The 25,947-nt window shown below is 42.4% G+C and overlaps 2 protein-coding genes and 1 pseudogene across 5 annotated transcripts in view; 2 read left to right on the forward strand and 1 right to left on the reverse strand.

The window, feature by feature from the left end:
* The window catches only part of LOC129815368 (synaptotagmin-6-like), a 100,729-nt gene extending 99,039 nt beyond the window's left edge, over positions 1 to 1,690 (forward strand). For all 4 annotated transcript variants that reach the window (XM_055869133.1, XM_055869135.1, XM_055869134.1 and 1 more), the window contains one exon: positions 434 to 1,690. In XM_055869133.1, coding sequence (XP_055725108.1) covers positions 434 to 505 — 72 coding nt within the window. In that variant the 3' untranslated portion in view covers positions 506 to 1,690. The remainder of the gene's footprint in view (positions 1 to 433) is intronic.
* A 4,028-nt stretch (positions 1,691 to 5,718) lies between these two features.
* LOC129815372 (olfactomedin-like protein 3A) lies at positions 5,719 to 8,027 on the reverse strand (annotated as a pseudogene).
* LOC129815370 (probable G-protein coupled receptor 25) lies at positions 7,788 to 13,356 on the forward strand. Its single transcript, XM_055869137.1, has one exon. The coding sequence runs from the start codon at positions 11,728 to 11,730 to the stop codon at positions 13,021 to 13,023; it is 1,296 nt and encodes a 431-aa protein (XP_055725112.1). The 5' UTR covers positions 7,788 to 11,727; the 3' UTR covers positions 13,024 to 13,356.
* The last annotated feature ends 12,591 nt before the right edge of the window (positions 13,357 to 25,947 follow it).

The raw sequence follows: 25,947 nt of genomic DNA on the forward strand, positions 1-25,947 counted from the left end.
AGAGAAGAATGGGATAAACTCCCCAAATACAGGTGTGCCAAGCTTGTAGTGTCATACCCAAGAAGACTCAAGGCTGTAATTGCTGCCAAAGGTGCTTCAACGAAGTACTGAGTAAAGGGTCTGAATACTTATATGAATTTAATATTTCCATTTTTTATTTTTAATAGATAATTGCAAAAATGTCTAAGAGTTTTTGCTTTGTCATCATGGGGTATTGTGTGTAGATTGATGGGGGGGGGACTATTTAATCCATTTTAGAATAAGGCTGTAAAGTAACAAAATGTGGAAAATGTCAAGGATTCTGAATACCTTCCCAATGCACTGTATATATATCCATCTATGTTTAGGATTTCTGATGGTAGGTAAACTCCTAACAGTGACAGCAATTTCCATGTTGGTGCACTAATCTTACCATGTGAAATGTCTCCTACAGTGGAAAACCCGCACTGCAAGCTTTGACAGCCAAGGCTCCTGTCCCTCTCCAAGACTTCTGTCTAGTCCATGAGGGAGGAGCCAGAATGTATTCTACACTACTCTACGAAGCCTGCCCTGCAGCAAGGCCTGAAATATTGGAGTGTCCCAGACCCTGTGCCTCAAAATAAGTAAAGTGCAGTAAGTTATTCTGGAATAACAGTCGGTTTACACTGGACATTATCTCCCCAGCACACAGACAAAGAAATACAGACAAACACACACACACATTTCTCTTGTTCCCTCTTGGACAGCCACTTTGTCATGGAATGTATAGTGTGTACTGGGTCTGGTGGGATCAGTATTATTGCAACAATATTTTTGCAGTTGAGCTCAGCCTGGTGTGTTTATACATCTGAGGTTAACATCTATGTGTATCTGCTGTAGTGTGGTCAGGGCGTTATGGCAGTCTTGTGAACATACAGTACAACATCATATTAAATAGGTAAAATGTTATAGTTGCTGCTGTTGAGTGCAGGATGTTCTTGAAGTACCCTACGACCCTCTTACAGCAAGTCCAAAACAATCAACAGGGTATTATGAAGTGAACCATTTTATACACATTTGTATTGTTACTTAAATAATTGTTGGTTTACTACAGTGGATGTTCCAGGATGATAAGTGTTTCATCCCTCTACTTTATTTTTATTTGTTTTATGTACACAACATACACCATACCTGGCCATCATATATTTTTGACGTCTTAAGTGTAGCTGCATTACGTGCTAAATACGTAGCTAGCATCATTACAAATAATGTGGTTTGGTTTGTGGCGGTACTGTTAAAATTACACTGTAGGTATGGACTTAATGTACAACAGTATATGTATATAATGCCCTTTGATACTGACATCAATAATATCACTGTATTTAGAATCACATATTTCTTATATTATCCACATGATTATCCCCCTGAACATACTTTTCTGTTTCAATTTCACAGTGACTACAACTTCACTGCTCTGTTTTCCTATTACCTGTGAAATGTTTGCCAATAGTCTCCTGTTCAGGCAATGTCATGTACTTTGTTGAGGGACTTGGCTTGATCCTTGACTCATTTGCATCATCAGCCTTCTGATAAGAGTTTAAAATAAGGACTCCTGTTTTTTCCAAGCAATTTAGAGTAACTTTCCACTTTGTATTGAACATTTGTATTTGTAACAACTGTTTCCAGGCATCCCTTGTATTTTAAAGAAATTACAATAAAGTTGTTGATACTGGTTCTAACATTCCAAATTGAGTGCAGATATACAGTGGGGAGAACAAGTATTTAATACACTGCCGATTTTGCAGGTTTTCCTACTTACAAAGCATGTAAAGGTCTGTAGTTTTTATCACAGGTACACTTCAACTGTACACAAAAATCCAGAAAATCACATTGTATGATTTTTAAGTAATTAATTTGCATTTTATTGCATGACATAAGTATTTGATCACCTACCAACCAGTAAGAATTCCGGCTCTCACAGACCTGTTAGTTTTTCTTTAAGAAGCCCTCCTGTTCTCCACTCATTACCTGTATTAACTGCACCTGTTTGAACTCGTTACCTGTATAAAAGACACCTGTCCACACACTCAATCAAACAGACTCCAACCTCTCCACAATGGCCAAGACCAGAGAGCTGTGTAAGGACATCAGGGATAAAATTGTAGACCTGCACAAGGCTGGGATGGGCTACATGACAATAGGCAAGCAGCTTGGTGAGAAGGCAACAACTGTTGGCGCAATTATTAGACAATGGAAGAAGTTCAAGATGACGGTCAATCACCCTCAGTCTGGGGCTCCATGCAAGATCTCACCTCGTGGGGCATCAATGATCATGAGGAAGGTGAGGGATCAGCCCAGAACTACACGGCAGGACCTGGTCAATGACCTGAAGTGAGCTGGGACCACAGTCTCAAAGAAAACCATTAGTAACACAGTACGCCGTCATGGATTGAAATCCTGCAGCGCACGCAAGGTCCCCCTTCTCAAGCCAGCGCATGTCCAGGCCCGTCTGAAGTTTGCCAATGACCAGATGGATGATCCAGAGGAGGAATGGGAGGTCATGTCAGCAGCATACCACCCTGCATACCACTACTGGCTTGCTTCTGAAGCTAAGCAGGGTTGGTCCTGGTCAGGCCCTGGATGGGAGACCAGATGCTGCTGGAAGTGGTGTTGGAGGGCCAGTAGGAGGCACTCTTTCCTCTGGTCTAAAAAATATCCCAATGCCCCAGGGCAGTGATTGGGGACACTGCCCTGTGTAGGGTGCCGTCTTTCGGATGGGACGTTAAACGGGTGTCCTGACTCTCTGAGGTCATTAAAGATCCCATGGCACTTATCGTAAGAGTAGGGGTGTTAACCCCGGTGTCCTGGCTAAATTCCCAATCTGGCCCTCAAACCATCATGGTCACCTAATAATCCCCAGTTTACAATTGGCTCATTCATCCCCCACCTCTCCCCTGTAACTATTCCCCAGGTTGTTGCTGCAAATGAGAACGTGTTCTCAGTCAACTTACCTGGTAAAATAACGGTAAAAAAAAAAAAATGTGGTCTGATGAGACAAAAATAGAACTTTTTGGTCTAAACTCCACTCGCCGTGTTTGGAGGAAGAAGAAGGATGAGTAATATCCCAAGAACACCATCCCAACCGTGAAGCAATGAGGTGGAAACATCATTCTTTGGGGATGCTTTTCTGCAAAGGGGACAGGACGACTGCACCGTATTGAGGGGAGGATGGACGGGGCCATGTGTCGCGAGATCTTGGCCAACAACCTCCTTCCCTCAGTAAGAGCATTGAAGATGGATCGTGGCTGGGTCTTCCAGCATGAGAACGACCTGAAACACACAGCCAGGGCAATTAAGGAGTGGCTCCGTAAGAAGCATCTCAAGGTCCTGGAGTGGCCTAGCCAGTCTCCAGACCTGAACCCAATAGAAAATCTTTGGAGCTGAAAGTCCGTATTGCCAAGCGACAGCCCCGAAACCTGAAGGATCTGGAGAAGGTCTGTATGGAGGAGTGGGCCAAAATCCCTGCTGCAGTGTGTGCAAACCTGGTCAAGAACTACAGGAAACATATATCTCTGTAATTGCAAACAAAGGTTTCTGTACCAAATATTAAGTTCTGCTTTTCTGATGTATCAAATACTTATGTTATGCAATAAAATGCAAATTAATTACTTAAAAATTATACAATGTGATTTTCTGGATTTTTGTTTTAGATTATGTCTCTCACAGTTGAAGTGTACCTATGATAAAAAATTACAGACCTCTACATGCTTTGTAAGTAGGAAAACCTGCAAAATCGGCAGTGTATCAAATACTTGTTCTCCCCACTGTATATCTCACTAGGTCAGGGTTTTTAAGTCTCCATATATCCACTAATTCAAATATATCCATAACATTGATGATTTCCTTTAAGTGCCTGAGGGTGATAGTTTGTAGTGTGATTTCCTTTCCGGTCCATAGAGGTATTTAAGACCATATTAAAATCTCCCACTATAATAATAGAGTCTAGTGTTGCTTGTAGAGTTGATAAATTCTTATATATATTTTCAAAGCAGCTTGGATCATCATTATTCGGACCGTATAGGTTAATAAGCCATATCTGTTTATTGTCCAATAACATATTTAAAATAATCCATCTACCTTGAGGATCTGTTTGGACAATTTGCACATTTGGATCAAAATTATTGTTAATTAAAACCATCACCCCGTTTGAATTTCCTTGCCCATATTTCGCCCCCCCAGTTCTTTTTCCACAAAACTTCATCTAAAAGTGTTGAATGGGTTTCCTGTAAACAATAGATATTATAATCCTTCTCTTTTTGCCAGGTAAATGATGATCGTCTTTTCTTATTATCTGCTAAGCCATTACAATTGTAACTGGCTATACTTATTTCACCACTTACCATAATGAGACACAACTTACATTTATTTTTTATCAAAATATATAAAATAGCCTCCCGGGTGGCGCAGTGGTCTAGGGCACTGCATCGCAGTGCTAACTGCGCCACCAGAGTCTCTGGGTTTGCCCCCAGGCTCTGTCGCAGCCGGCCGCGACCGGGAGGTCCGTGGGGCGACGCACAATTGGGCTAACGTCGTCCGGGTTAGGGAGGGTTTGGCCGGTAGGGATTTCCTTGTCTCATCGCGCTCCAGCGACTCCTGTGGTGGGCTGGGCGCAGTGCGCGCTAACCAAGGGGGCCAGGTGCACGGTGTTTCCTCCGACACATTGGTGCGGCTGGCTTCCGGGTTGGAGGCGCGCTGTGTTAAAGAAGCAGTGCGGCTTGGTTGGGTTGTGCCTCGGAGGACGCATGGCTTTCGACCTTCGTCTCTCCCGAGCCCGTACGGGAGTTGTAGCGATGAGACAAGATAGTAATTACTAGCGATTGGATACCACGAAAATTGGGGAGAAAAGGGAATAAAAAAAATAAAAAATAAATAATAATAATATAAAATATTTAGATTCCGTCTCTCACAGTTGAAGTGCACCTATGATAAAAATTACAGACCTCTTCATGCTTTGTAAGTAGGAAAACCTGCAAAATCGGCAGTGTATCAAATACTTGTTCTCCCCACTGTATGTTCCTCTTTTTCTGTAATATGGAAGAAAAATAACTTACACACTTTCATCCAAGTATGTTTTTATTCAACATCAAGGCATAGCCAGTGAAGTTAAAATGTTGTTTTCGAAAGTGCTAAACAGAAAACAAAAATATTATACAACTGTACTGTTTTTACTTCAGATTCTCCGTCCACACGCTCCTAGATCTTTATTATCATATAAATATTTAATAACAAGCAATATCTAAAGTAAATGGATGGTTTTGTCACTGAACTGTTTTTCTGTTAGTAAGACAGGAAGGACTATGACAATGATCTGATTACATTTAGGACTGTTCAAAATCCTAACTGCAGATGTAGGATCTTAATTTGAGCCAGTTTGCTACAGCATAAAAATTATTCTGCAGCAACAGGACATGTGGATTATAATAAATTGACAAATTTGTAGGGGTTGATAAATGTGTTCGGGCAAATCAAGTTTAAAGTGGAAATTGGAAGCCTTTCTAACCTCAGATACACTACAAGATTGCATTTCCTGTAGTGCAGGCAAATTCCTGCAACAGCATGATCAAATGCAGACACGGCATCTATAGTTGAACAAACCTGAATATGACAGTGAAAATGTTTTATTTTCATCTACACAGACATTTCTGGGCTTTTACTCAGTACCGGTGATAGAAATCTCAACACTAGGTGGTGCTGCTGAGCTCATACATCCAGTTTCTTCTTCATGGCCAGCTTGTAAAGGATCTGGTAGCCCTCCCAGGCGTAGATCTGCAGCTCCAGTAGATTGTACTTGGGAAAGTACACTAGCGGTGCGTCGTCGTTGGTCACCATATTACTGACATCAAATACACACTGGACACGCGAGGGTCTGGGCTCCGCACTGTTGTAGACCATGTACACCGTGCCTCAGATGAAGGCTCCCTCGGACACGGCGTGTCCCACATCTGTTCGATGTCAAGCGTGTTGTCATCCATTTTGTCCAGAGAGATGTGCCTCTCAGTCTCCTTGGTGGCATACACTTAGATGGCCCAGAGGCCCTGCTCGTCTGCCTCCAGGTCAATGACCGTCTCCAGGCTTAGGCCATATACGGGGACGTGGTCCTGGACAGGGAAGACAGCGTTGTCCGCCACAGGTCGTACTTGATCAGCCACAGCTCCTTGCTCTCCTTCAGGTAGTACGCGTGGTTGTTGTAAACGGTGTGGCCGCTACCTCGCCAAGGGGATGGCAGCTTCATGGTCTTGGCCATAGATGTGCCCAAGGAGACAGTGAAGTCCCTGATGGAGCCAAACTCATAGAGGGTGGCCTCATCTGTGCCGTTGAAGACGTAGACCTTGCCCGAGCTGCTGCCCACGTCTTTGGGCCTCCAACTCACTTAAAAATCTTCATGGATTTGATGCTGGATATCATGTCCCTGCAGTCTGGGAGAGGAGAAGAGAGGTACATGACCGTTCCTGGTCCCACTTTAAATTTAGTTGGACTAATATGTTTTTTACATGGTAGTTAACATTACACAGCGGGTTCAGTGTAATTACAATGTAGACATTGTTACAGTCCAACTGTGATATCTGTTATACCAATATCATGAGACAAACTACAACATACCATATTAATAACTCAAACAAAAGTGATACTAAGGGACTAAGTAAAGTTCAAGGGATAGTTACATTAAAAAAAAGTTTTAGCTTATTTTCACTCCTTTCACATGATCTGAAGTATGTTCAGATGTTCAACCTGATTGTGTCAGAAGAACCTGCCCACTTAGTCGGCAACAGCACTCATCTGATTTCCTTACTGGCTAAATTAAAAAACTATTTAATTACAAGTGTGTGGCAATGTTTATTAAGATCACAGGCTATTAAATGTAATTAGTCACTGCCTACTCATTTTTGCTCTAGTGCAACTGAAACCAGATATTACAATTAAATTGGTGCATAATTTAGAGAATGATATTTGAATCAGCATCCCATCTTCAGTCAGTCCTTCATCTATGTGCTTCATCAGCATGCTCTCATACAGGAACTCAGTAACTGTCCTCCCACTTCCTGTACATCAACAACCAAGTGTAAATAGTTTCCTGAATACCTGCTCTAGATTTATAATTATGCCTGCCAAGAAAACCAGATGGTGTTCTATATGTTATCAACCCTAACCTTAATGTTTTTGAGCAGAACAAGAAGTGTTAAGCACAACATTGAATGAAAGCTACTTAAATTATTTAATAAGGGCCTCTGAGAGTAGAATCCTGATATGAGGGTAGATTGATTTTCTAATTTAGTTACATGACAGTACAGCAGCTGAGACACTTGGCCTGCATACACGTTTATAGACATCTCATACCTGTGGCCCACTATATCTCCACTCATCATGTAGAAGAAGACTTGTTAAGGAAACAAGGCCTCGTATTACCGCTACTGCTGAGTTTACTTCATATATTTGTCCTTTCAGTAGGCCTATGCCAGGCAAATTCAAATATGTACCTCGAAGCTAGTTCCACTGCTGATTTTTATCAATTAATTCTTCCCCTCTAGGGATTTAGACCTGGGAAGCCAGGTGGGTGCAATGAATTACCAGGCTTGCTATGATCCTCTTAGTAAGTAATCATGTGTCTTTGTCCCCTCAGTATGTCTGCCACATCTCACCTGTGGCCTTGTCGCACTTGGCCTTGCTCTTCTCCTTCACCACGGTCACCTGTTGCTCCACCAGCTTGTCATCAAGGTCCACGCAGGGCTGCGCCCCGTTCTGTGTCTCCAGGTAGTCCATCTCGAGCTCCACGCGCGTCCCCACACGGTTCAGGTCTGTCCTCAGTGTCTCCTTGTCCAGGGTCTCAATCCGGGCAACCATCTGCTGCTTGAACTCCTGCAGCTCTGTGGCATAGCAATTGGTCTGCTCGTACCACACCGAGATATGGTCCTGGTGGGAGAGGTGAGGTGAGAAGAAGACAGTTAGAGCAAGTAGTCCTGGGGGCATATGGGTGCTGTCCCTATTTCACAGGATTAATTAACACCCTGTTCTCTGGGGCCACTGCCACAGTCATCACCAATGGTATGGCTTCTAAAGAACCAATGGTATGGCTTCAGGCTCCACAGGGGGACGAGGCAGGGATGTTTCTCTCCCTTGCTGTTCATTCTGGGCCTAGAACCTTTGGCCATCGCATTAAAGGAGAACAGAGACATTAAAGATGGAATCTGCAGTTTGGTGAAACAGTGCCACTGTCTACCCCACAGCCTGTGTTTTGCTTTGTTGACAAAGCTAGGAGGGTGTGCAGAAAAGTCAGGATTATAGTTGTATTCAAGAGCCGCTGGTGTGGCTAGGAACTAGGAAAAGACAGCTACCAACACCACAGAGAGGGAAGACCAGTGGACATAACACACTGTGTGACAGCGTTGAAGTGATATGCAGCAATGTTTTTCAATTAAAAAATATTCCAAGTCCACAGTATACTGAATTATCACCTGATATATTATTTCAGGTGGATGTATCACATGGGATTGTGTGAAACTTACTCCTCAGCCGGACATGTCCCCACTTGCGCCAGCTAATATCTAGCTTTTCGAGTGGTGCTGGTAAGATGCTTCCAGAGGGTGGTCACATGTGCTAGCAAAGCATAGGTCCCGAGTTCGTGCCAGGTATAGGCCAAATCGGGGGAAATGGTATTTGCTAAGCAAGCAGTGTGACCTCCTTTGCACAGACAGCTGCAGGATGATTAAGGAGTCTCACTAAAACAACATTAATACTCATTGTGTATTTAGTTTTCAATTATTTTTCCATTTTCTCTCTGCATTGTTGGGAAGGGCCCATAAGCATTTCATTGTTAGTCTACACATGTTGTTTACGAAGCATGTGACAAATAACCTTTTATTTTATTTGATCAACCTGAATTGGCAAGTGTTTTACCCTTTTTTTTTAATGACTCACTGGCTGGAAATGAACCGAGAAGTTTCTCTGAGTAGTTACAGTCTCTCAATAAGCAACTTGTTTGGGAGGTATTATTCATGCAGTCAGAGCACAGAGAGGGAGAAGCCAACTATTTTCCATCTGAGAAAGCAAGAGGGAGAATGGGATGTGGGTACAAGATATTTGGCAGTGAAGCAGTGGAGTTGTGTTATTGCACATCAACACCTTGAAGTGAGCCAGCTGTTCAGTCTTTTGCAGAGAAATTGTCCAAATAACTCCATGTATAAGGCTTATACCACATTAGGGATGAATATAGGTTACTTTAGGTTGGGAGGCGCTTTTTCTTTTGTTATTATTCGTTTTCTATGTTTTGTAGAGACTGAAATCCATTGAAACATATGGTTGATGACTCGTATCACACTAAAATGCAATGTTTAGGCAAGTTAAAGCAAAATAGTGTTTGCACAGTTGTCACTATGTATTAGAAGTTGTCACTCTTGACTAGAAGTTGTCACTCTTGATTAAAAACTAGTTGTTCACTCCTGTTAGTATTTTATTTAGTTTAATGTGTTTCAAAGTAAACTCTTAAGCATTGATGGGAAGCAAATGCTGGTGCAACGCTGAGAGTGGAGGAAAACCTTTTTGCCAAATAGAAGATCCTTTCTCCCCTCATATTTTTATTGGAACAGTAACCTTCTCTTACATAACCAACCTTCAACTAGCTCAGGCTGAACCTTTTGTCATTGGTTCCCTTTCCTTTTTCTCTAACATAGTATTATATACCTATAGTATTATAGAACTATAGTATTATATAATTAGTTTCACTCTGTTCTACAACTGTTCATATGATGATTTACATTTCTGACAGAGACCATTGTCCATTGTTCATGTTCACACACTACTATCAGTCAAAAGGAGAAGTGGTTGGTTAAATCAAGCTGTCATTCCATGTATGGTTTTCACAGCCTTTCACATCAAGTTCTCATCAAGTTCACATTACAGTAAGTTTTATCTATAATATGACTCATCTGATGAGACGTCTGATTTATTCATGTGCACGATCATATAGGGTCTGGCAAGTCCCATTTTGATTTCCACATGCAAGCATTTTCGCATAATGTACAGCAGAGGGTGGTACGGGCGGCCCAATACATCACTGGGGCCGACCTCCCTGCCATCCAGGACCTCTATATCAGGTGATGTCAGAGGAAGGCCTGTTCACTCTGCTACCGTCCGGAAAACGGTACCGGAGCATCGGCTCTCTCACCAACAGGCTCCGAGACAGCTTCTACCCCCAAGACTGCTAAATAGCCATAAGACTGCTAAATAGTTAATTAAATGGTTACACGAACTATCTTGCACTGACTATGCACACTCCCAAGACTATATACACACTCACACTACACTGACACTCTCACACACAACCCACCCCCACGCACACACACACTTTCACACTCATTATTTGCTGCTGCTACTCTGTTCTTAATTTTACTCTTATTATTATCTATTCTGATGCCAGGTCCTTTAACCCTGCCTTTATGTACATATCTACCTCAAATACCTCATACCCCTGCACATTGATCTGGTACTGGTACTTCCTGTATATAGCTTCATTCTTGTGAATTTTATTTTTATTTTTATTATTATTTTTAACTCTGCATCGTTGGGAAGGGCTCGTAAGAAATCATTTCCCTGTAAAGTCCACACCGGTTGTATTCGGCGCATGTGACAAATGCAATTTGATAACAGTGTTTGCTGTTTTCACACCTTTCACACAAGAGACTATGAGTAATACGAGTGGCGCAGTGGTCTAAGGCACTGCATCTCAGTGCTAGAGGCATCACTACAGATCCTGGTTTGATTCCAGGCTGTATCACAACCGGCATTGATTGGGAGTCCCATAGGGCAGCGCATAATTGGCCCAGCGTCGTCCGGGTTTGGCCGGGGTAGGCCGTCATTATAAATAAGAATTTGTTCTTAATTGACTTGCCTAGTTTATTTAAAATAAATATATATATAAAGTTGATTTTCAATGTCATGTCTCAGTTCAATTTAATGATTGAAATTACAAATGTAGGTTTTTTAATATGTACAAAATCATAATTAAAGTATGCCTACTGTCACAATGGCGTGTATAAGTGGCAGAGGAAGTCAGGCGCAGGAGAGTCAAATAGAGTGTAGAATGGAGTACTTTAATTAAAGTCCTAGTAATCTGCTCCATAACACTCACGGAAAAAATATAAAACAAATCTGGGTACGAAGACCCGTCGCACACCTATACACAATTAACACAACACATGACAACGAACAATCTCTGACAAACACATGAAGGGAAACAGAGGGTTAAATACACAACAGGTAATGAATGGGATTGACAACAGGTGTGTGGGAAGACAAGACAAAACCAATGGAAAATGAAAAATGGATCGATGATGACTAGAAGACCGGTGAAGTCGACCGCCGAACACCGCCCGGACAAGGAGAGGCAACGACTTCGGCAGAAGTCGTGACACCTACATCAATCCCTTGAATACCATAAACGTCCTGTCCCTGTCAAATGCTTTTATTGTTTGATCTGCAACTATAATTCAGTCCTTGGTTGTTTTTTTTATTATTTTCGTTCAATGCCATTGCCCAGATTGTACATGTACTTTTTCTCTTGATATGTTTTTATGTTTCTTCTTGCTTAACTTTTTGCCTGCATGTAAGGAAGTATCTTAAATATTTCTATTTGAAAACTGATATGCAAATAGAGTATATTGTAAAAGATTATCATCAGAAATAGTAGTAATTTGTATCAGAATTTTGTGCAAGAATATGCCAAATAGAAAACATACAGATCATGCTAGAGATCACAGAAGAAAACCTGACAGTTTGTCTGTGGTTTTTAAGAATGTGACGCAGGATAGTATGTCTAGAAGTAATGAGCTTGCCAGCCAGACACACAGAGCGCAAGCAGCTGAGACACTTCTCTCTGACCACAGAATGGAAATGTATGATAACGACAACTACTTCTACAGCGATGACAATGACACTGACCTGCTGTACAATTACAGCTACAATCCAACCAACCTTGGGGAGCACTCCAACTCCAGTCTTCCCCATTCTCACATCTACCTGCCACTGCTTTATTTCTTCATGTTTTTCACAGGCTTCCTGGGAAACCTCTTTGTGATCATGATCATGGGCAGCAGGGGGAAGAGGGGTGGGCGTCTAGTGGATACATTTGTGGTTAATCTGGCGCTGGCGGACCTGGTGTTTGTCCTCACCCTCCCACTGTGGGCCGTCTCCTCCAGTCAGGAGGGACACTGGCCTTTTGGGAACCTCCTCTGCAAACTCAGCAGCTACATCATCTCCGTCAACCGCTTCTCCAACATCTTCTTCCTGACCTGTATGAGCGTGGACCGTTACCTGGCCGTGGTGCGCCTCATGGACTCCCGCTTCTTGCGCAGCAGCCAGTGTGTGCGTTTCACCTGCGCCGTTGTCTGGCTGCTATCCCTGGCTCTGGGTACCCCCTCCCTGGTGTACCGTAGCGTACGTACCTCCAACGGTGAACCCTTCTGTCTGGAGGACGAAGAGTCGTCCTTCTTCCAGGGTCTGAGCCTGACCACGGTTTTCCTGACCTTCGCCCTGCCAGTGTTCATCATCCTCCTCTGCTACAGCTCCCTCCTGGCCCGCCTGCGCCGACACTGTGTTGCCACGGGCAACCCCCATGCGGAAGCCCGTCGCCGCCACTCTCTCAAAATGGTCTTCACCATCATCGTGGCCTTCGTGGTGTCTTGGCTTCCCTTCAACATCTTCAAGACCCTCCTAATTGGTTTCAGGCTGTCTGGGGCCGATCTGAGCAATGAGACCCAGTCTGTCCTGAGTCAGGGCCTCACTCTCTCCTGCTGCTTGGCCTTCCTCAACAGCTGCGTGAACCCGGCCATCTACCTGCTCCTGGACCACCACTTCAGACGGCAGGCGGAAAGCCTGTTTCTGAGCTGCGTGCGGAAGCGTGGGCTGCACCAGGGCTATGCCTCGTCCACCGACTTCTCCTACAACGGCACCTCAGAGAGCTGTGGCACAACAGCCTCCAGAACTAATTTCCAATCGTTCGACCAGAAAGTCTGATAGCAGGGCTCTGCACATTTTATAGCATTTCTGTAGTCCAAAGCCCTAAAGGTTGAAGTGAATAATTTTGTATTATGATTTTAGGTGTTACTGTATGTAATTCTAAAATTCAGTGAAAGCATCCACTGTAATATATTTTATGTATAATAGTTATTTCATTATCATTAATAGTTTGAATTGATGTTTGCATTCATATTACTTATTTATTTTGCTTTCTTTTTTTAACTGAACAACCATATTTTGAATATGATTAATTCACCAGTAGCCTGTTAATTATGATTGTTAACATTTGTAAATTCATAGTAATATTAAATAGCAATTTGTTAACAGTAACATTAATTTGTTAGTGGTTCATTTCTGCTGTATGAAAACTAGTACAACAATATTCTAAATGGTTTTCCATGTTCATATCATTAGTAAGATGACATTTTAAGCATTATAAATACAAATAATACACTTTTTTGAATAAATTGGGTGTTTATATGATTGCTAATAACTACTTTTTCCCAAACTATGTCATAGTTTACTAAGTTGTTTTGCAGTTTAACAATGGCTATTCAGCTGAAAATATTCCAAATTAGGTTAATATCAACTGTAATGCTTCGATTAGATTTGTGTGTACTTTTTACAATAAAGCAACACAGAAGAATTAAAACAAAGTTCAAATGGTTTAAGCTATATTTTAGGCATATTGAAAGAAAGCATAATAAAAAAAAAAGTAATATATAAAAATTCCTCATAAGTAGTTCCTATAACTTTATTGTATCGAAATGCTTATTTTTATAACATAACTTTACCATTCATAGCTTTTATAGGCATTACATGTTCACGCTACATAGTAACATATTGAGAAGTCAAAACACTTCTCAGTTTATTTCTTCAGTGACTAGGTAACTCATCAAAACAAACTTACCAATCAAAATAGATCCAAAAGCTCAACAATGTTTTCTCTACTTCCTCAAAATGATTGGATTTGCACTCAAATCAGTGGCAAACTGCTGTATTTGCAAGTTAGAGTGCTGGTTGCTGACCAGTGGCAACAAAATAACAACCACTTTGATTGATAAAACAGATACTCTCATAAATGATACAAAATGAAACTTCATTGAGATAAGAAGAGTTCTTCGCATGGGATTTTGTTGGCTGGTTATATGACTTGAAAGTTCAAATGTTCATTCATGCCCACATGTTTTTTCAGTTGCATTTGCACTATGAATCATCCAGTTTCAAATGATCTTGAGAAACTTGGGTTAGATGCCAGTCTGTGGGAACCTAAAGCATAACTGTACTTCAGCCGAAGTTCCCTTCAGACATGTGGAAAAACTGCATTGGATCCCAGACCTGACTTTCTGTTCCACTTAATCAGAATGATGGCAGGTTGTTGAAATGGACAATTAACTTCACAGTTTAATGCTTGCTAGTCATACCAAGTCACTGAAAACTATACTGAATAAAAATATATACGCAACATGGAACAATTTCAACAATTTTACTGAGTTACAGTTCAGATAAGGAAATCAGTGAAATAAATTCGTTAGACCCTAATCTATGGAGTTCACATGACTGGGAATACAGATACTGTAACGGCAGCCTTCCTCCTCTTCGTCTGAAGAGGAGGTGTAGCAGGGGTCGGACCAAGACGCAGCGTAGTTCGTGTTCAACATGTTTAATAAAAGACGATAACGTGAACACTACACAAATACAAAATAACAAATGTGGCAAAACCGAAACAGTCCTATCTGGTGCAGAGAACACAAAGACAGAAGACAACCACCCACAAACCCCAACACAAAACAAGCTACCTAAATATGGTTCCCAATCAGAGACAATGACTAACACCTGCCTCTGATTGAGAACCATATCAGGCCATACATAGAAACGGACAAACTAGACACACAACATAGAATGCCCACCCAGCTCACGTCCTGACCAACACTAAAACAAAGAAAACACAAAAGAACTATGGTCAGAATGTGACAGATACGCCTCTGTTGATCACAGATACCTTCAAAAAAAAAGGAAGGGGCGGATCAGAAAACCAGTCAGTATCTGGTGTGACCACCATTTGTCTCATGCAGCGTGACACATCTCCTTCGCATCGAGTTGATCAGGTTGTTGATTGTGGCCTGATTGTTGCCCCACTCCTCTTCAATGGCTGTGCGAAGTTTCTCTATATTGGTGGGAACTGGAACACGCTGTCGTACACGTCGATCCAGAGCATCCCAAACATACTCAATGGGTGACATGTCTGGTGAGTATGCAGGCCATGGAAGAACTGGGACATTTTCAGCTTCCAGGATTTGTGTACAGATCCTTGAGACATGGGGCAGTGCATTATCATGCTGAAACATGAAGTGATGCAGCGGATGAATGGCACGATCCTGTGCCTCAGGATCTCGTCGCGGTATCTCTGTGCATTCAAATTGTCATCGATATAATGCAGTTGTGTTTGTTGTTCGTAGCTTATGCTTGCCCATGCCATAACCCCACCGCCACCATGGGGCACTCTGTTCACAACGTTGACATCAGCAAACTGCTCGCCCACACAACGCCATACATGTGGTCTGTGGTTGGGAGGCCGGTTGGACGTACTGCCAAATTCTCTAAAATGACGTTGGAGGCGGGTTATGGTAGAGAAACTAACATTCAATTCTCTGGCAACAGCTCTAGTGAACATTGCTGCAGTCAGCATGACAATTGCGTGCTGCCTCAAAACTTGAGACAACTGTGGCATTGTGTTGTGTGGCAAAACTTCCCATTTTAGAGTGTATGTAATGTGTAATGATCATGCTGTTTAATCAGCCTCTTGACATGCCACACCTGTCAGGTGGATGGATTATCTTGGCAAAGGAACAGGGATATAAACAAATTTGTGCCCAGAATGAGAGAAATAAGATTTTTTTTATTTCAGCTCATGAATCATTGGACAAACACTTTACATGTTGCGTTTATATTTTTGTTCAGTGTAAGTTATTGCAAAGTATCAAGTCACAGTTATTTCAAATTAGCACATACAAAATGCATGCGTCATTGGGAAGGCCCCGTAAATAAGCATTTCACTTTTAGTCAAATACAATTTGATTTGATCACTAATGAAGATGAGATGATTTTGCCTAGCAGAATCCTTATCTTTTGACCAAGAGGTTTCTCTGGCAAGGATGTGGTTCTCTTCTCAAATGGTTCCTTTACTAAACCCATATCACTTTATAGTAGTTGTTGTTTTCTCTGCAGGGGGTCAGGCTGAGGGCCTCACCGTTGGGACTTTCCTTTTCTGTCAATCACACCACATGAAATGAGAAGCATGGCCCATTACCCTTTAATCTCACTGCCAGGCCCTGCTTTAGGTGACAGGGTGCGAGGCATCTGTCAGTTTCCATTGCTGCTCTCTGTGCTCGCAGTGATGAGAACAAACGTCCTGTCATTTTCTCATGGCATTATCTGTACCCGCTGGCACACGGTGTACACTCAGTTGCTCAATTTGAGAATGGTTGTGAAACCTGTTTGAGTTAACCTTACTGGAGATTGACGTGTGACATGTAATCATTAGGCCTAGGTGAAGTCCTTCAACAAAACCATCACAAATTGAACATCGGATGATTGATAGGTGATATATTTTTGAGAGATAGACGTGTAGCCTATACTCAATGACAGTAGAGCAGTGGATGTGTTTACTTCAATTCTGTGGGCAGAGAGAGCAAATGAAAAAAATAGAATAGATTTAACCTAGATAAGACGTGAGCTTATGCTCTAAAGGAGTGTGCAGAAGGTGTGAAAACAACCAGAACCTCAAAACAGTCAACACCCCACACACTGAAGTGATCACATGGCACTGGCAGACTGTGGTTTGGTTTCATTTCCTTCATTGTAAAGGAACACTGAACTACAGTTAGCATATTAAGTATTTTTACTTTATAGTGGTCAACACCTAGATAGGACATTTAAACTAATTGGCTGATCGGTTGTTCCTTTTTAAAGGGTGAAAATACAGGAAAAGTGTTTATCTGCGCTGGTTTCCTAGTGGCTCATATACACTATATATACAGTATAAGAAAGCATCAGAAATTGATATTTGGCAGCCTTACCAAACAATTTTTTAAAGAGTGAAAATGCAGGAATAGTATTTATCTGTGCTGGTTTCCTAGTGGCTCATTTATACTATATATACAGAATAAGAAACCATCAGAAATTTATATTTGGCAGCTTTACCAAACAATGTGCCTTCAGAAAGAATTCATACCCCTTGACTTATTCCACATTTTGTTGTGCGACAGCCTAAATTAAAAATGTATTAAATCAACAAAAAATTCTCAACCATCAACACACAATACCCCATAACGACAAAATGAGAAAATGGGTAACAGTTCATTTTAAGGGGTTCTTATTACAGTGTAATTACATGTGTAATTACACTGTAACAAGAGTGTAGTTGATTGTAATAACTCATAGTTACACTGTAACAACATGTAACTGGTGGTAATTGCAGTCTGTAATTACAGAGGTGAAACAACGAATGCTTGTTACCACGCTTGTTACAAATGGGTAAGTGTCCACTAAATTCACCAATTTAGTGTTTTGTTTCTTCTCAGCTTCATCCGATTCAGTAATAACTATCACAAGGTTGTAATCTCGTGGACAGATGCGCTGGGCGTCCCGAAGTTACATAGGCTTTAATAACCTACCCGTGACTGCACACTTCAACATTTCCACTCAATGTTGTTGCTAGCACTGGCCACCAAAAAGTGTACCATATAAGGTGTAGGTTAATCTCACTGACTGAGGTCTACCAAACAGGTGTCATCCTCAAGTGTGAGGATAAACACAGAGTACATGTAAAATCTGCATAAGAACAATGTAATTACTAGGTGTTTCCCAGGATTTAGCTAGTTAACTTAAGAGTACCTTGAGTATCTTGAGTGGTACTTGCTTGTAATTAATGTGTACTTTTATAGTACATTACCCATTCTGACAACCTGGCTCTAATTTTAAAGCTTCTGGAAGGACCATCCAAGTGAGAAAATATACACAGTAGTACACCACAGAGTACATGTGAAATCTGCGTAAGTACAATGTAATTACTAGGTGTTAAACAGGATTAAGCTAGTTAAAATTATGTGTATCTTGAGGGGTACTTGTAATTAATGTGTAGTTATACAGTACACTACCCATCCTGACAACCTGGTCCTAATTACAAAGTTTCTGGAAGCACCATCCAAGGGAGAAAATAAACACACTATTACACATGTAATATCTGCATACGTACAATGTAATACTAGGTGTTACACAGGATTTACCTAATTAAAATTAAATGTATCTTGAGGGGTACCTACTTGTTTTATATATATATATATATTTTTCACCTTTATTTAACCTAATAGGCCAGTTGAGAACAAGTTCTCATTTACAACTGCGACCTGACCAAGATAAAGCAAAGCAGTGTGACACAAACAACAACACAGTTACACATAAACAAACGTACAGTCAATAACACAATAGAAAAATCTATGTACAGTTGAAGTCGGAGGTTTACATACACCTTAGCCAAATACATTTAAACTCCGTTTTTCACAATTCCTGACATTTAATCCTAGTAAAAAGTCCCTGTCTTAGGTCAGTTAGGATCACCACTTTATTTTAAGAATGTGAAATGTCAGAATAATAGTAGAGAGAATTATTTATTTCAGCTTTTATTACTTTCATCACATTCCCAGTAGGTCAGAAGTTTACATACACTCAATTAGTATTTGGTAGCATTGCCTTTAAATTGTTTAATTTGGGTCAAACGTTTTGGGTAGCCTTCCACAAGCTTCCCACAATAAGTTGGGTGAATTTTGGCCCATTCCTCCTGACAGAGCTCGTGTAACTAAGTCAGGTTTGTTGGCCTCTTTGCTCACACATGCTTTTTCAGTTCTGCCCACAAATTTTCTAGAGGATTGAGGTCAGGGCTTTGTGATGGCCACTCCAATACCTTGACTTTGTTGTCCTTAAGCTATTTTGCCACAACTTTGGAAGTATGCTTGGGGTCAATGTCCATTTGGAAGACCCATTTGTGACCAAGCTTTAACTTCCTGACTGATGTCTTGAGATGTTGCTTCAGTATATCCACATCATTTTCCTACCTCATGATGCCATCTATTTTGTGAAGTGCACCAGTCCCTCCTGCAGCAAAGCACCCCCACAACATGATGCTGCCACCCCCGTGCTTTACGTTTGGGATGATGTTCTTCGGCTTGCAAGCCGCCACCTTATTCCTCCAAACGTAATGATGGGCATTATGGCTGTAACGGCAGTCTAAGTCGTCCTCCTCCTCAGATGAGGAGAGGCGAGAAGGATCGGAGGACCAATGTACAGCGTGGTAAGTTTCCATAATTTAATGACATGAAAACTAGACAAGAATACAAAACAACAAAAGTACTAACCGTCACAGTCCCGTGTGGCACAAACACTGACACAGGAGACAACCACCCACAAAATCCCCAACACAAAACAAGCCACCTATATATGATTCTCAATCAGGGACAACGATTGACAGCTGCCTCTGATTGAGAACCATATTAGGCTGAACACAGAAACAGACAAACTAGACACACAACATAGAATGCCCACCCAGCTCACGTCCTGACCAACACTAAAACAAGCAAAACACATAAGCACTATGGTCAGGACGTGACAATGGCCAAACAGTTATATTTTTGTTTCATCAGACCAGAGGACATTTCTCCAAAAAGTACGATCTTTGTCCCCATGTGCAGTTGCAAACCGTAGTCTGTTTTTTTTATGGCGGTTATGGAGCAGTGGCTTCTTCCTTGCTGAGTGGCCTTTCAGGTTATGTCGATATAGGACTTGTTTTACTGTGGATATAGATACTTTTGTACCTGTTTCCTCCAGCATCTTCACAAGGTTGATTTGCACTTTTCGAACCAAAATATTTTAATCTCTAGGAGACAGAGCGCGTCTCCTTCCTGAGCGGTATGACGGCTGCGTGGTCCCATGATGTTTATACTTGCGTACTATTGTTTGTACAGATGAATGTGGTACCTCAGGCGTTTGGAAATTGCTCCCAAGGATGAACCAGACTTGTGGAGGTCTACAATTTTTTTTCTGAGGTCTTGGCTGATTTCTTTTGATTTTCCTATGATGTCAAGCAAAGAGGCACTGCGTTTTAAGGTAGGCCTTGAGATACATCCACAGGTACAACTCCAATTGACTCAGATTATGTCAATTTGCCTATCAGAAGCTTCTAAAGCCATGACATCATTTTCTGGAATTTTCCAAACTGTTTAAAGGCACAGTCAACTTAGTGTATGTACACTTCTGACCCACTGGAATTGTGATACAGTGAATTATAAGTGAAATAATCTCTCTGTAAACAATTGTTGGAAAAATGACCTGTTTCATGCACAAAGTACATGTCCTAACCGACTTGCCAAAACTATAGTTTGTTAACAAGAAATGTATGGAGTGGTTGAAAAACGAGTTTTAATGACTCCAACCTAAGTGTATGTAAACGTCCGACTTCAACTGTACAGTGTGTGCAAATGTAGAAGAGTACGGAGGTACGGCAATAAATAGGCCAGAGGTGAAAAATTACAATTTAGCATCAACACTGGAGTGATGATGATGTGCAAGTAGAGATACTGGGGTGCAAAAGAGCAAGAGGGTAAATAACAATATCGGGATGAGGTAGTTGGGTGTTCTATTTACAGATTGGCTGTGTACAGGTACAGTGATCGGTAAACTGCTCTGACAGCTGATGCTTATAGTTAGAGAGGGAGATATAAGACTCCAGCTTCAGTGATTTTTGCAATTCGTTCCAGTCATTGGCAGCAGAGAACTGGAAGGAAATGCGGCCAAAGGAAGTGTTTTCTTTGTGGATGACCAGTGAAATACACCTGCTGGAGCGCGTGCTACGGGTAGGTGTTGCTATGGTGACTAGTGAGCTGAAATTAGGCGGGGCTTTATCTAGCAAATACTTATAGATGACCTGGAGCCAGTGGGTTTGGCGACGAATATGTAGTGAGGGCCAGCCAACGAGAGCATACAGGTCACAGTGGTGGGTAGTATATGGGGCTTTGGTGACAAAACGGATGGTACTGTGATAGACTACATCCAGTTTGCTGAGTAGAGTGTTGGAGGCTATTTTGTAAATTACATCGCCGAAGTCAAGGATCGGTAGGATAGTCATTATTGTGTACCTACAAAGTATGTAATGTTACCAATCCTGACAATCTAATTGTCAGATTCTGAACGCGACATCCAAGTGAGAAAAGAAATACACTAACACAACACAGAGAACATATCTGTAATATCTGCATTAGTACAAAATCCGTGTCACTAGTTGTAACACAGAATTTGTAACTTTAAAATTACCTTTGAGCAATATGTATTTATACCACATCATTGTCTAATACTCATTTCTGATTGGTTAGAAGGGCATTCTAGAATGGACATTAAAACAAGATAACGGGACAGTTGGAAAAGATATCAGGACACCTTGCAATCATGATGCAATATGAGCTTACACATGCAGACCGTACTAGCTACAAAGTTACAGAAAGCTAAACTAACAACTACACAAACTGAAATTGGGTATATTGCAAACGCAGGTCCAATGAGGGAAAAAACCTAGCTAGCTTATTTGTTTTTGCAGAGACATCTTTTTTTGGAGCATCTGATGACCTAAGTGAGTGATGAACTTGAATTTCTCCGATCCCCTCCGCTGCTAAAGCTGTCAAATCCTCCCACATGTTTCTAGGTTGACCAGCTGTTTACAGCGACATATTTTTGAATTCAGTTGTCATATTGACAGGTTTGCTAGCAACAGACTGTGTTTGATATCCAATGCGATCTCCTTGTAATTAACAACTCGGACGGTCACGTCTCTAGCAACCAAAATTTGAGAAAGTAAGAATTTGCTTATAAAAACGAAAATATAAACGAAAAAATTTGTGCTTTCATAATTTGGTGTTAGGAACTGTGGTATAAGCAAGATAAACGCCTCCGTTTGAAACATAAACTCTGCAAAGGGGGCCCGCTGTGTCATCCATTATTTACAAGGTAATATACAGAATGTCGGTGTTAATCCCTTACATAATTAACTACTACTCATTACTAAATCAAAACGTGAGCTTCTCCTTTAGTCAACTTTATTGCAACATGTAAAAATACCTTACATTTCTTAAAAAATTACAAGGATTTCTATTGTTTGATTAATAATTTGATTCATTAGAATAAAACAAAGATATAGACCTAGTCAATAACATAAAAATAACTATTCTAGTGATGGTGACGAGTGGTAGTCTAGACACCTAATTTAGAATGGGATTGTCTTTTTCTTTGCTTTTTAACGTTTCAAGTAGCAATGGAAATTGACAAGGGCAACTCTGTCTCTGTCTGTTTCTTTGTTGTAAGATTTTCCCCATCTTCGAGTCTGAGACCTTGTGGTAGAGAAGAAGAATCTGTGGAAGAGAAGAAAAATGTAGCTATGACAATTTATATCACCCTATACTAGTTATCATCATAATGATTTATATAGTTAAGGTCTGCTAACGTAAACTCACGTAAACTCGTACATCGCCTTGGTCCGTACAATTGCCATTATTTTAGCGCCCCAAAAACTTAATTCTTCCAGATCAACTGTACTGTCAATACCATTGTAAAGTACACTTTCTCCCCTTTCCAACAGAATCAGTTACATGACATAAACGTTGCCCGTTTCTGCATAATTCAAGCAGGCAATGAGCCCCGTCAGGTCTTTTTAAAAATGGCGGGTGGGGAAGCGAAACTAATGCGTGATAGTGAGAAGGAGAAATGTTGTGTGGGAGGTTTGCTTTTTTTCACTCGATCTGTCCAACTTATCACCTTATTGCCTCTAAAATGTAAATAAAACACTATAAAGAGTTTATATAATGTGTCATTACATACCTATTTGAAGGTTTGTGTCGAATATGAATCGGGTTTTTAGGGCGGTGCTAAAGTGATATTAGAAGTTAACAGCGGCTTTGAGAATGATGATCGCATGCAATGATGACACAAAAAATGACTAGGTATCTCCCCCCTTACCCCCGTCACTGTCCATTTCTTGTTTTTAAACGATGAGAGAAGTGCTACACCTGGTGGAGAGAGATTGTAAGACAGAAATAGTTGCTTTATGCGTGCTATACGTTACGACATGACACGCCACGATGTAACGGAGGGTCCGTTTTTTCAACTTTTCTCCAATACTATAGAACCATTACCATGTCGATCAACACTTGAATAGAAACCTAGTTCACACCCCCGATTTTGAAGTCAACACAGTCGCTACAGTCCCATTCGTTTTTTTTGTAGCCTCGTTTGAATGTTGCGCTTGCGCACATTTGTACGGAATGGGGTGAGATTACGTTACCATGTGTTATCCAGCGAGCAATAATAGTTCTCGCTAACACTAATAAGTTAGCTAGTGTTTAGCTACATTGTAAAGGAACTAATGTTACTCATAGTATGTTGACACAAGTGGCTAGCTAGCTAACATTAACATGGGTGTGTCTCACGTAATACCCTTGGGGTACGGATAACATCAGAAAAAGGTTCAGGAAAGATAAGACCATCGAGCCCAACTAACATTAGTTAGTTAGCGAGTAGCATAGCTATTTGCCAGCTTTAGGTAGCTAGCTAGTCAAGGTTAGAAAACTTGCTAACTAACGTGCTACCCAGTCAACATGTTAGTTTCGGGCCTATTCCGTTTGAGACTCGGGGGACTCGGCATTGACTCAGACTTGGGGCTTCATACGGGCAGAGCTCTTCCCGAGTCCGGCAGAATCACTCATGGTACTCAGGCCGAATCCACTTCAGCATATCTGTCCCCATTAACTTTTTCAGAAGTAGGGCCATAGCTAGCTAACTAATCCCCAAAAACTCAGATTGCATGGAAAGTCTATTCTGTAGATAACTGGTAGGCCTAACAAAAATGGCAGAAAAGCTCACGTTAGTTACCTAGCTACAGTTAATTAGCTAGCCAACACTAGGCTAACTAGTGAGCAAATGTTAGCTAGCTAAACTCAGCAAAAAAAAGAAACGTCCCTTTTTCAGGACCCTGTCTGTCAGAGCTTCTAGGAGTACTGGGTGGAGGAGTCAAGCGCAGAGAGCAGGTTAGTTCAGGACGTGGATTTTTATTCCTGTCGACAGTAACAACGGTCATGCCCAACACAACGGGCGCATGAAAAATCCCAGTCCAAACACACAGGACTAAACTGTCCGGAAAATAGCTTCCACTTAAATACCAACACCGAATAACAGAAAACAAGCCCGCACAAAAGCCGGCGGGCCTACTGCCCTTAAATAGCCTACCCACAAAACTAAACTCAAAACAGGTGCACCCAATCAGCCCAAACTAACAGAAACAAAAAGAAGAGAATCGATGGCAGCTAGTAGGCCGGTGACGACGACCGCCGAGCTCCGCCCGAACAGGAAGAGGCACCATCTTCGGCGGGATTCGTGACAGTACCCCCCCCCCTCTGACGCGTGGCTCCCGCAGCGCGCCGACCCCGGCCTCGAGGACGACCCGGAGGGCAAGGCGCAGGGCAATCCGGGTGGCGGCGGTGGAAATCACTCAAAAGGGAAGGATCTAAAATGTCCCTCCCCGGTACCCAGCACCTCTCCTCCGGACCGTACCCCTCCCAGTCCACGAGGTACTGCAGGCCCCTCACCCGGCGTCTCGAGTCCAGAATCACTCGTACTGTGTACGCCGGGGACCCCTCGATGTGGGGGCGGAGGGACCTCCGGTACCTCACCTTCTTGTAGGGGTCCAGCTACCACCGGCCTGAGGAGAGACACATGAAACGAGGGGTTAATGCGATAGTAAGAAGGGAGTTGCAATCTATAACACACCTCGTTTATCCTCCTCAGGACTTTAAATGGCCCCACACACTGCGGCCCCAGCTTCCGGCAGGGCAGGCGGAGGGGCAGGTTTCGGGTCGAGAGCCAGGACCTGTCCCCTGGTGCGAACACAGGGGACTCACTGCGGTGGCGGTCAGCGCTCTTCTTCTGCCGTTCACTGGCCTGTCTGAGAGAGTCCTGGACTGCCCGCCAGGTCTCTCTAGAGCGCTGTACCCACTCCTCCACCGCAGGAGCTTCGGTCTGGCTCTGATGCCACGGAGCCAGGACTGGCTGGTACCCCAGTACGCATTCAAATGGCGACATGTTAGTTGATGAGTGGCGGAGTGAGTTCTGGGCCAACTCTGCCCACGGGGACGTACCTCGCCCATTCTCCTGGCCGGTCCTGGCAATACGACCTCAGAAACCTACCCACTTCCTGGTTCACTCTCTCCACCTGCCCATTACTTTCGGGGTGATACCCAGAGGTAAGGCTGACCGAGACCCCCAGACGCTCCATAAACGCCCTCCACACCCGGGACGTGAACTGGGGACCTCGATCAGAGACGATGTCCTCCGGTACCCCGTAGTGCCGGAAGACGTGGGTAAATAGAGCCTCCGCAGTCTGTAGGGCCGTAGGGAGACCAGGCAATTGGACGAAACAACAGGACTTAGAGAACCGATTCACAACGACCAGAACGGTAGTGTTCCCCTGAGATGGGGGTAGATCAGTCAGAAAATCTACCGATAGATGAGACCATGGCCGTTGTGGAACCGGGAGGGGTTGTAACTTCCCTCTCGGCAGGTGCCTAGGAGCCTTACTCTGTGCGCATACCGAACAGGAGGAGACATAGAGCCTTACGTCCTTAGCCAAGGTGGGCCACCAGTATTTCCCCCTAAGACCCCGCACTGTCCTCTCATTCCCCGGTTGACCCAAAGAAGGTAGTGTGTGAGCCCACCGAATCAAACGATCACGGACACCAAGCGGTACATACCTAAGGCCAGTCGGACACTGGGAAGGCGCAGGTTCTACCCTTAATGCCCGCTCGATGTCCGCGTCTACCTCCCATACCA

This window comes from Salvelinus fontinalis, chromosome 18 (genome assembly GCF_029448725.1).
Source record: "Salvelinus fontinalis isolate EN_2023a chromosome 18, ASM2944872v1, whole genome shotgun sequence".
Classification (NCBI taxonomy): Eukaryota; Metazoa; Chordata; class Actinopteri; order Salmoniformes; family Salmonidae; genus Salvelinus; species Salvelinus fontinalis.